General features: G+C 42.8%; 1 protein-coding gene across 1 annotated transcript in view; it reads left to right on the top strand.

The window, feature by feature from the left end:
- Positions 1 to 5521, top strand: part of LOC107034893 (uncharacterized) — a 54420-nt gene extending 48899 nt beyond the window's left edge. Inside the window, exon 7 of the mRNA XM_072971106.1 lies at positions 5229 to 5521. Coding sequence (XP_072827207.1) covers positions 5229 to 5456 — 228 coding nt within the window. The 3' untranslated portion in view covers positions 5457 to 5521. The remainder of the gene's footprint in view (positions 1 to 5228) is intronic.
- Positions 5522 to 12556: the final 7035 nt, after the last annotated feature.

The following is a 12556-nucleotide window of genomic DNA, read 5'->3' as shown; positions in this document are numbered from 1 at the left end:
CTCATGGTGGTTACCCCCACACTACCAGAGGCTGCCCTTCTCAGGCCTCCAGATCCAAGAATCATGGTGCTCTTGTTTCATCTGGGAGTCATCTGCCTGGACATCATATTCCTGGGTGTCCCCATGCTCAGCCCCTCTGCACAGATGGGGCCTGGAGGATGTTGTGGTCCCCGGGTCCGTAAGGCGGGCTGCTCTGATGGCATTCACTGAATCAGGCAAACACTGGGCATCTGGGTAACTGGGCAGCGGGTATTTAGAAGCTCTGGACAGGCCTGAAAGCCTCTGGACACTGTTCATGACATACCTGAGGCATGTTCACACCCAGCAGAGACACTGTCTGGTGACAGAAGTGTCAGGGCTCCTCTGGCAGCCAGGACCCAGCCCTGGGTCTGAATCGAGCTCTCAGTCCCAGCCTTCATGGCATAGAAGCCACATTCTCCACCTGATTCTCCTGGAGCCTCTGCCCAGAACTACAGCCCCATTGTGGTCAGGGGAGCCCCCGCGCCAGCCTTATGCCCTGGGTGGAGATGCCCAGCCAGAGATACCCACTCAGGAGCAGGAGGGACAGAGCCAGACAGAGGGTTGAAGCAGAGGGAGGCAGGAGACCCTAGGTGGACAAGGGGAGGATTCCAGAAATGGCCACCTGCCCAGCAAGGTGAGGGCAGGGTTGCTGAGCCCCTCTCCGAAACAGGCACATTCCGAGGGCCACTCTTGGAAGCTCAGGTTGTGGGGGTGGCAGAGTGATGGGTTAGGGGCCCTTACAGCTGCCCAGGGCTCTGCTGGGCCCTTGAATGCCAGCTCTCCAGTCCCCCCAGCAGTGTGAGCTCACAGTGACCTGTGTGCTTGCTGAAGGCAAAACTGAGGCCTGAGAGGTCAGGGAAGTTGCCAAGGCCACTGGGAGAGTAAGTGGCAGCAGCCAGAGCTGCCTGAAATCAACCTGCTCCTCCTGAGAGGGGGTGGGAGCCCATAACTGTGCCTTGTGGATGTGCCCCCAAATCCTCTGCCCCATCCCCCCGACTTCATCCCTGCCACCCATCGCCCTGGAGACCCGAGTGTTGTAGGATTTCCACGGGTACCCCTTATTCCAGCAGGTGCAGGAGTCCTGGCTCCTTCTCATGAAGCTTTCAGTGCACTGGTCCCAGGCCTTAGAGTGAGTCACAGACTAAGAGATGGAATGTCAGCTGGGACCTGCGTCTCTGTGAACCAGAGTCACCCCAGCCCTGAGTGTGCAGAGTGTGGTTCTGGGGAGAGGCTCCAGGAGAATCAGGTGGAGAATGCTGCTTCCATGCAAGTAAGGCTGGGACTGAGAACTCAAACTGCCAGGCTGCCTGGGGACACATTACCCAGGAGTGTCCTCATGACCTTCCGGGTACTATGGCAGTCAGTCTTGTTTACTGTAACCTTCTGTGAAGTGACCCTGTCTTTCTGCCCCACCGCCTTTTATTCCACAGAGGAATCTTTCTAATAATGGTCCCTTCCCGACCATCTTGCTGCACACATATGTGAAATGATGCAACAAGACAGTCTAGTTTCTCAGTCTTGAGCCAAACCCTGACTCCCATCCAAGGTCTGATTCTCCTTCTTCACTGCCTTTCCCAGGGCAGTCCATTCACTTCATGAAAATCAATTCTCCTAGATCCGTCAGGAAAGTCACATAACATTGTGAAACCTTCCCCTGGCTCACTGAATGTGATGCTGACAGTGATACAGCTGTCCCCAGAGAGTACAGCCTGGGTGATGTCGCCACCACACAAGGCCCTTTACCTACGAATCTCATTTCATTGTCACAATAACAGCGGTCATTTATATGGAGCAGGGACGGCCAGACACTGAGTACTTTACACAAGCTCATGCTTTTCATCCTTCCAACAACTGAATGGCGGAGGAAGCTGACCCCTACTCAGTGGAGTCACCTGCCCAGTTGCACAGCCATGAAGCAGGAAGATCAGTACCAAAGCCAGGCACCCAGCTCCTCCCCACGAGCTTGGCTGCCTCTCCGTCCTACCAGGTGTCACTGCTCTGCATTTTGAAGCTGAAGAAATTGAGGCTCTGACATCCCATGATAGGGCTGGGGGGGTTAGCGGGGCTGTGAATGACTCCATGGGAGGCTCACTTCCTAGTGCAGTCTACGTCTCCTATATCCTGCTGTCAGGGTGATAGAGAAGCATCTGGAAAGTACTTCCTTCTTCATGCAAACCATTGTGAATGTTAATTGCTATATTCACACTGTTGTTTGCAGACTGTTTCAATTTGAGCTCATATGTATTTGCTGGAAACAGTTGTCCTGGGTAACAATTAGAGCTGCAGACAGGCCGTATGATGTGCTCATGGCCAAGGAGGTCCTGAGTCCCTGTCCTTTGACCTCGTCCACAGAGGGGTATGTGATAAAAGCTGGGATAGGGCTTCAGCCCTCCAGGAAGTCCTAAGTTGACAGCTGTGCTTCAGGAAAGTCTCAGATCATGACTTTGGGGTAGTGATGGAAGCAGGCTTGATGACCCCTGCACCCCCACTCCTCACACACATGCAGGCACACGCACACGCACACACACAGACACAGGCACAGGCACAGGCACACGCACACACATCCCTATGTAGTAAGCAGGAAATTCAGAATTGGAGCCCAAGCTCCAAAGCACTGGAAGTTAAGATTCAATCAGCCATGTGCCAGTCGTGTCAAGAAACATCCCTTCTCTGTGGAGCAACTGAACGAAAGTCCTGGGGCAGCTGGGCTTGGCAGTTGGAAAAGCTGGAAATCAAATACTATCTTCATCAATCCAATGGTCACGATGTTCACACGATACCCAGTGTCACACATGGGGTGTGGGGGACAGATACACAGCAGCCCTGTAGGTCACAGTGTTGCAGGAACACCAAAGTCAGGAGTTTCCCTGCATGTGGATCCACACATACAGAGCCCACTGATGACGAATGGATGGATGAGCCCTTCCAGTCACATGTGCTTCTGTGCAGATACCTTAATCATTTCTCTGACATTTTGGATCTGTCAATATAAATCTGCTTTGGGGGCCACTGTCAGGGATGTGGAAGTTTGCCTTGGCGTTTTCAGGAGTGATCATAGGAAAGAACTTGCTTCAACCTGTTACCAAGTCTGTGAACTTGGCCTAGTTTCTGCAAGCCTTGCCTTTCTTATCTCAAAGATTTGGATCAAACAATGCAGTTATGAAGAATGCCCATTTCAGTTTGGTGAGGCTAAGGGCATACCATTGTGAGCCCAAAGGCCAAAGGTGTGGAGTCCCACTGACAGATCCAGTCCAAGGCTGCCTGCCGATTATCCCATCTGGTGGTGGTTGCCACTCGAGCATCAGTATAGACGGGGACGCTTCTGTCCCTGTTCTGTCTGGGATGAACATCAGGAGAACAACAGCATGTCTGAGAATCTCCCATGTTCACTGATGCCTGTCCTCTCTTAGTGCTTGCCTGGGAAGATAACGGAGACGGGGACCCATTCTTTGCTTCCTGTTCTGGAGAAGAGTGTACCTGCTGGGTCCCCACCTTGACACACCCTCCTTTCTCACAGTTGGAAAGGGAGCAGCCTGTGTTCCTATAGGGCTTTCCCTTGAGACATAAAAGATGTTGTGTGTGAAAGCACCTAGCATGGAAAAATGAATACGAAGCTCTTGAGAATGAAGAGAGAGAAGGAAATGAGACAAAATATGATCTGAGTTGGACCATGCCTGGAAAGTGGTGGTAACCAGGAGACAGAGCCCACGTCAGGCTTGGGAGAAGACATGGGGAAAGGTGAATGGTTAGCAATTGGCACAACCCCAGGACTCTTGGGTCCCAGAGCTGTCACGTCGTCCTCACACAAAGGCTAGCACAGGGGACCCTCTTGGCTTCATCACAGATCCTATAGATGGGCAGGAAGAAGTTGAGGAGGACAAGGGACCACCCCTTCCTGGCTCCTGTTGAACCTCCCACTCATACCAGAACAAGGTTACTTATTGATTATTACCCTGAAGGTGATGCAGTTATAGGGAGGATGCATATAAGGTAAAGTTGGGCAGCTGGGCCTCAGCTTTCTGGATATATTTTGAGAGGTTTCTTACCTGGGCTAACTTTGTGCTAAAGACTTCATGGTCTCTAATCTTTGCCTTAAAACAAGGAGCACAAGAGAAGGCAGTTAATGAGGAGGCTGTATTCTGGAGGACACTGGTTTGCATTGCAGTCCAGTCTTTTGTTGGACTGGACCACGTGACCCAGTGGTCAGTGGCAGGCCTTCCATCACAGGGCATCCAGGCCGGAAGTCAGGAGCCTAATCTTAGCCACCCCCCACCAAGTTGCCACAACTCCCCAGAGACAGACAAGTAATGATAAAGTCTCAGAGATCAGGCTTCTTACTCAAAAAGAAACATGATTGCCAGGTTCATAAGAAAGACTGAGTAGGCATAGTCATTTTTGTTGGAAATGAAGTTAAGGGGATTCATAGAGACAGGAGGACTTAGGGTGAGTCTTAAAAGGTGAGTAGCAGGCCACTAGGCAAACAAGACAAAGAAGGACACGCCAAAGAGAGAAAATAGCTTATTTAAAAACTTAGAAATAGAAGCTAGTTGCTCCAGGAAAGATTTTTATCTGACTGCCTGTGTCCTAAGCAGCCCAGAGACGCTGTCAGCTTGTCAGTGTACCTGGGCTCTGTCACATCCAGGACTCTCATCTGGGGACAAGGGGAACATGACATCAAAGCCAGGGATAGTTGGTGCTGCAAACAGATTATGCCGTCTCAAACAGGGAACCAGCGTGTGCTGCTGACTTCACAGTCCATCACCCACCTGAGGGTGCCCCCATCTGCCCTTGCCCTGCAGGCCCTGAACCGAGCCTGAAGGTTGTGGTAAGGCTCATCCCTTCAGCACACACTCACCAAGAGAGCCTTGGTGCTGGTGTTAAAGTGGGGGTCAGGCCTTGTCCTTGCTCCCCAGGCTCCCAGTCTAGCAGGTAACAGACAAGTTCAACATCAGAGCAGCGAGAGTCAGAGTCAAAACAGTGGGGCTCCCTAAGGGAAGGGAGGGCAGATGTCCAATCCCTGAACAGAGTCTAGAAATAAGAGCATAGGCTTGAGGCCAGCATCCAGGGGAAGGAAGGGCATCAAAAAAAGCCCACCTTGTGGAGACTGGCAGGTACTCAGCCTCATCCCCTGAGCCAAGGAAACCACAGCCTTTGACTCCCAATTCCAGTGGCTTCTCAGTGACCCTCTCTCTCTCCTCTTCATACAGGGGAGGTGCATCAATTGTGCCTTAATGGAGCGCCAGTGCAAGCAAATGCTCTGCGGCCAAAACACCTGCCTTCCACCCAACCAGGAGAGCTTCCCCCTCAACAGCTGGTGCTCGCGTTCTCAATGCTTTCCACCCATTTGCTCTCAGCCACCCTCCAGGTTGCCGCCACTGATCTCTCCCCCTGCCCTGGAGCCCTGCAGAGCTACTTTGTCCCTCCCACCCCCATAGCCCAACACCCAAAACACCAAAAATACAAAATCGTTACGAGCCCCTTTTGTACTGGTTTGGGCATATATATTGTGTCTTGGTTTATAGTCAAAAGGAGTTGGAATTTGCTGCTGATCAGCAAGAGAGTTTGTTACGTAATGAGCATTGCTCTACGGTATGAGAAGCAACTATACTGCTCCTTCCAGGACAAAGCACCCCGGTGTCCTGTGGGTGTAGGCGTGATGAGTACGTTTCCCCACAGACAGGTCCTTATCTGTCACCAAGGGATGGGATGCTTGGGGTTTTACCCAAAATATGCTCTTTCAAAAAAGCCCCAAATATCTTTGATGTTTGAATACAATCTGGTGTCCATTACTCACTTGCTGTTACTTAATCTCTTCGACAATTTACTTAATCTCCTAGTGCTTCAATTTCCTCATTGAAAAGATGTGGACAATGGTATCTCCTCTACAGGTTGCCTTGAGGGTGATAGTTAACTGCTGCAACATGCTCAGCACCGGGCAACGTTTCTGGTAAAGACTCAGGGGCCCCTTTGTTAATGTCTTCCCTCCCTGCACCTGGAGAGGAGAGGATGATGAGCTCAGAGACATCAAGAAATATGTGGTGAGGACAAGGGTGTCAGAAAAAAAAAAATCATGACTGGGCCTTTCAGCTCTGGATATCAAGACGTGTAGTTGGCACATGTGAGAATTCTATGTAAACTGCTGACCACATGTAGGTTAACATCCAAGGCCACCACTCATGTAATCTCCAAAACATCATCAAAAAAGGTCCTGATGCCTACTACCTCCTTCAGAGTTGTTAGTTCCCTTCTTTTACCTTAACATTTCTCCTCATATAAAGGAAATTCCTGATGCCCTATTTTCCAAGCTTTCAAGTCAGCTCCTCCATTGACAGAGATGGACCTCCTAATTTTTTAGATCCCTCCTGCAGAAGCCTTAGAAGATGTAAAATTTTCCTTACACACTTACATGCTAAAGGACTATCAATAGACAAGAATACACTGTGAAAATCACAGAACAGGTATAAAGATGAAGCAACACCCTGGACCACAAAGTCCACGAAGGGAAGAAGAGACTGCTTACTCAGATGTGCACATACCAATGCAACAAATCAGGGACCATGAAGAATCAAGTAAAATGAAATGATGAAAATAAATAAATAAATCTGTAGTAGTCTAGAGGAATAGACATCTATGAACTGTCTTACAAAGAATTCAAAATAATCCTCTTAAAATAATTTATTGAAAACAAGAACACAAAGACAAACAACTATATGAAATTCGGGGTAAAAATGTATGAACAAAATGAGAAGTTCACCAAAGAAATAGAAACCATCAAAATAAATAGAAACTTGAGCTGAAGATTACAATGACTGTACTGAAGAATACAATAGAGATCTTCGCAACAAACTCGAGCAAGCAGAAGAAAGAATCAGAGAACTAAAAGATAGTCATTTGAAATTATCCTGTCACAGAAGTGAAAAGAAAAACATTTAAAAGAGTGAAGAAACACTTTGAAACATTATCAATAGAAATAATAATGAATTACAGGGGCCCCACAGGAGAAGAGAGAAAGAGACAGAAAGTATATTTTAAACAAAAGGGTTGAAAACTTAACAAAACATGGAGAGATGGACATCCAGATTTATGAGTCTCAAAGGATCCCAAATAGGTTGAACCTCCAATGGCTACAGCAAATTGCATCCCAAGTAAATTGTCTATGGTCAAAGACATAGGTAAGTTTGAAAGCAACAAGAGAATAATGAGTCATCACATGTAAGTCAGCACCATGAAACTTAAGATGGATTTCTCAGTAGAAACTTTGCAGTCCAGGAGAGAAAGAGAATATATTCAAATATAGAAGAAAAAAACATTTCAAACAAAAATATGGTACCCAGCAAACCTGTTCTTCAGAAATGAAGGAGACATTGAAAACATACAAAAACAAATAAAGCTGAAAGAGTTCATTACCAGAAGACTTGCTGTACAAGAAATGCTGCAGGAATTTCTTCAAGCAGAAATAAATGAATAATAATTAGCATTGTGAAAACATAAGAAGTTTCTCAAACTCTTCCAAAGAAATGAAGAGGAGGGAACACTCCCAAAGTCATTTACAAGGCCATCACTATCCTGAATCCAAAGCCAGAAAAGGGCATTACAAGAAAAGAAAACTACAGACCAATATCCCTGGTGAATATAATGGAAAATTTCCCCCCAAAATACTAGTGAACCAAGTTTAGCAGCACCATTAAAAGGATCATGCACCATGATCAAGTGGGATTCTCTGAAATGCGAGGATAGTTTGATATACACAAAACAATAAATGTGATACCTCACATTAATAGATTGAAAGAAAAAAATCGTATGTTCATCTCAATAGGTGCAGAAAAAGCATTTGACAAAATTCAAGATCCATTGATGAATATGGACATGAGCCATTAATTCCCTAATGTGAGCATTTACACAGCTTTTGTGAAATTATTCAGTATCTAGGGCAACCTTGAGAATAATCTGTTCACTTAAAATTCTGTGTCTAACTGAACTGTTATTCAAGAGTGAGCAAAAAAACATATTTTTAGATGTATGGAACCTAAGTTTAACATCATCACAACCTTGTTGCTGAAAAACCCACTGACTATTGAGAATAACTGTATATTGAAAATCACAGGGACAATCACCAATTTGGAGAGTTTTTCTCTTGAAAAGGATGGAGAGTATGAAGTAGGTTGGTTAGGAAGAGTCTCAGAGGGTAGAACAGTCCCAAATGAGTTTCAGCCTTGAAGCTGGGGAGACCTGGATCCATCAAAGGAGACTGAGCTCTCCTACACACGGGCTGGCATCAGTATCCTTGCTGAGCTCAGCTCTTGGCTGGCAGCAGGTACTTGCCTCTGTTTGAATGAGGGGGTGGATTGTGGTCGTGGATGGTGGACCCAGAGCACCCTCCTCTTCAGTTATACTCCCTACTGTCAGAAACCTGAGTGGTACATTTTCAAGGCGCCCACTATGTAAATGGACTTGACCTACCAGTTAAAGACAGAGTTACCAGATTGTTTATAATTCTAGGTGTATACTTTTAAAAGGAAACATATCTAATACATAAGAACAATAAAGAGTGGACTGTAAAAGAATGGATAGTGATATGCCAGAGATGCTGGGAAAACCAAAAGGCTATAGAGTCTTCAACAACAATGACAAAAATAGCATTAGGGCTAAAGAGGGCAAGTTCCTAATGATAAAGTTTCATGTTTAAGAAAGCTACAAAATTGTTAAACTGGAATGCACCTAACAAAAGGAAAATTATATCTGATAAGGAGAATATGCCAAATCCACTGTTATCCTGAGAAAATTTGAACAATTATCAGTCAAGGCAATATATTACTTAAACTGTAGAAGATTTGAATAATACAATAAACTTGGTATAATGGGACTGGAAAGAATCTTCCACTCAGTCATGTATCAAAATAAGTCCCCATAAAAGTAAAAGAAATAAAAGTAAAAGAAATAAAAGTAAAAGACCATGTTCGCTGATCACAATACAATTTGTTTGGAAATCAATGACAAAAAGAAATTTTGAAAAAATGCATACAATTGAAAATGTAAAATCAGACATATAATTATGGATCAAAGGATAAATCAAAACTAAAATTAAAATATTATCAGATGATACTAATTGTTACCTATGGAAACACGAGATACAGTGAAAGAAAAACTTACGATATTTGAGGCTCAAAAGTTTCATATTACAGAAAAAAAGGTGAAAATTAATGAGCTCATAATCCAACTAAACATATTAGAAAAAGAATTGTAAAATACTCAAAGAAAATGAAAGAGAGAAGATGTGGAAGAAAGGACAAGTAAATTAAATAGAAAACCAAAATTCAACAGGGAGTAATAACAAAACCAATTATTTGAAAAGTTTACAAATATAGATACTACACTGATGGAATTGATCAAAAACAAGACAGAGTTTCCCAACGTCTTTTTTAAATGAACGTCCCAGGAGCTTTTTAAAACATTTTTTTTCTGACAGCCGTGCTCTCTCATGAAGTTTAGTACCACAGATCTACTGTTTATCACTTTGTGTGCTGTGCCTCATACTCAAAAGAGTAAGACAAATTTTCACCCCCTTGGGACAATATCCTCCCTGTTGTGAATGCATGGAATAAGAAAAGATACAATTAAGTTATAGTAGGAATTATAAAGAAGGTATAACTAAGGACAGCAGAACCATAAAAATCGAACGTATTCTGCAAACTTTATGCCAATATACATGAATAGATGTTCATATTCCAAGAAAAACGTAATACTTGAAATGACTGATAAAAGAAATAGAAGCACTAAAAATCCAGTGTGTTAGTCTGCTCGGGCTGCCACAACAAACTATCACAGGACTAGGGGAATTAAACAGCAGAATTCATTTTCCCCACAGTTCTGGAGGCTAGAAGTCTAAGGTCAAGGCGTCAGCAGGGTTGGTTTCTGATGAGGCCTCTCTTCCTGGATTGCAGATGGCCGCCTTCCCTCTGTGTCCCCAGCTGCCTTTCCACTGTGACCGTGTGGACAGACAGCTATGGCGACTCTTCCTCTTCTGATGAGGGCACCAAACCTATAGGATTAGGGCCCAACCCTATGACCTTATTTAACCATAATCACCTCCTGAAGGCCCCACATCCAAATGCAGTCACATTAAGGATAAGGGCTCAATATATGAATTCGGGGAGAGGGGCATAATTCAGTCCATTGTATTTAGTAAATATAAATAAATTGTACCAGTAGTTTAAAGACTTCCTTCAAAGAAAACACCAGGTATAGGAGATAGCATACCAAATATTCAAGAAGCAGATTATTGTGATCATGTTCAAAATCTTTCCAAAGAGAACATAAAACACTTCCAGGTACATTTTATGAGGCTAATATTACCTAGTATCAAATTCAGATAAGAACAGCACAAAAATAGAAAATTACAGGCCAGTTCCTCTCATGATCATAGGCAAAACAAACAAACAAACAAAAAAACCTAAACTAATACCAAACAAATCCAGTAGTACTTTTAAAAATTATCATGAAGACCAATGTGGGTCTGGTTATAATATGTCAATATTGGTTTCAGATGCATTAATTTAATTAACCATACTAACAGATTACTATAGAGAAATATATATTTCTCACCAAATATACAGGAAAAAATTAGATAAAATTCAACACTCATTCTTGATTTCTAGCACACCAGGAATAGAAGTGATGTGCCCTTATCTGATAAAGGATTTCAACCAAAAGGTTTCAATAAATACCATTCTTAATGGTGATGTGTTAGAAGCATTCTCTTTAAAATCAAGAATGCCTCCAACACAGCTCTAGTCAACACTTCACTAGAAAAATAATCAGAACAATGTTTTTGGGGGGACAAGGGTTGGGTTTTTTAATTATTTATAGTAACCCAAATTATATTCAATACCTTATATAACCTGTAATGGAACAAAATCTGAAAAAAATATAACTGAATCCCTTTGATGTATACCTGAAACTAACAATATTGTAAATCAATATACTTCAATTAAAAAGATACTAAACTAGTAGGGCGGTGGGTGGGAAGGGACAGACTGAGGTTTCAAAATTTGTAGACACTGAGAGGCATATGCAGAATAGATAAACAAGATTATACTGTACGGTACAGGGAAATATCTACAAGGTCTTGTGGTAGCTCACAGCAAAAAAAAATGTGACAGTGAATATATGTATGTTCATATATAACTGAAAAATTGTGCTCTACACTGGAATTTGACACAACATTGTAAAATGACTACAACTTAATAAAAAAATGTTAAAAAAAAAAAGGAAGAAAGAAAAATAAATAAATAAATAAGAAACTAATAGGAAAATATATAAAGATGTGACAATACCAAGTTTCATGAAGGATGTGAATCAAGTAAAACCTAGTATGATGTTGGGAATACACTAGATTTCATCAATTCCAAATATCATTTATTTAAGATATTCTGTTATTTTAAACAATTTAAAAAAAGCAATAGTAATTGCTAAGACAATGCTTTATTTTTGTTACACATATTGAAAGATCTATTTTAGACCTATTAGAGAATAAGTTTTAGTATATTTCAATCCTTTGTGCATATAAAAGAAAACAAAACAAAATAAATTGGTTAAAATACTTCTAAAAATTTGTACATACACAGTCTGAGTTTTTGAATCACTTTTGACTCAGTTGTTAATGCCCGGTGTTGATCCATGGAGCAGAGACAGGCCCTCCCCACACAGCGCTCTCTGATTTCTGGTCACAGAAACTGTAAGCATAACAAAATAGTTCATTTGTTGTCATTCAGTCTGGGGTGGTTTGATAGCAGAAGGTAACAGGAATGCCCCTCATTCACAAGAGACTTTGACATTCTTGCAGGACCTTCTTCCTCTCTGGATCCTTCCATTCTGGGTCACACAAATGACCACTGCCACAATCCAGACTCCCTGGTCCTTGACATCCTCCCCTACAGTGATGTCCTCATCTAAGCCACCTCAGCTGCCCTCTCATTTGACAAAAAAATTCAATGGCTTAATGCCACTTTAGGGCAACTGTAATGATCTTTTTTGAAAGGAATTTGATCAAATTGTTTAAAAATTCACCCAGAAAAAGTTAAAAATTTTTGAAGAGGAAAATCAATATATCAAGATTTACCATATCCTAGACTCTGCCAATTAACATAACTACTGTAACGGGCCCATAAAATAATGGCCCCAAGTCAAGCAAGCACTAGCTGGAAGAGATTGTATAAATGAAATGGTGGCTCACCATGTTCGAGCATCTGTGTGTGCATGAGTGCTTGGCTGTACTTATATATATTTAATGATTCCTAACATGGTTTTGTAAAATTTGGCAAGCTCTTGAGGGAAAATATAAAGGCTATTTCATGAGCTACTAAAAAACTTCTGAAAATTTTTAAAAGTTAACTATTTTATATAGGGCATCTTCAGGCACAAGGAAAGAGATAGTATTAAATGTAAAGAAGAAAATTTTATCGTCCAGTAAAAATCTCCAAACCTTGCAGCTGTTTCGAGCAGACAGCAATATAGCTCTAAAATTCTTTGAACTTCT

Source organism: Vicugna pacos, chromosome 11 (assembly GCF_048564905.1).
Source record: "Vicugna pacos chromosome 11, VicPac4, whole genome shotgun sequence".
Classification (NCBI taxonomy): domain Eukaryota; kingdom Metazoa; phylum Chordata; class Mammalia; order Artiodactyla; family Camelidae; genus Vicugna; species Vicugna pacos.
Note: the sequence above shows the minus strand (reverse complement) of the source record. Positions and strands in the feature narration are given on the sequence as shown.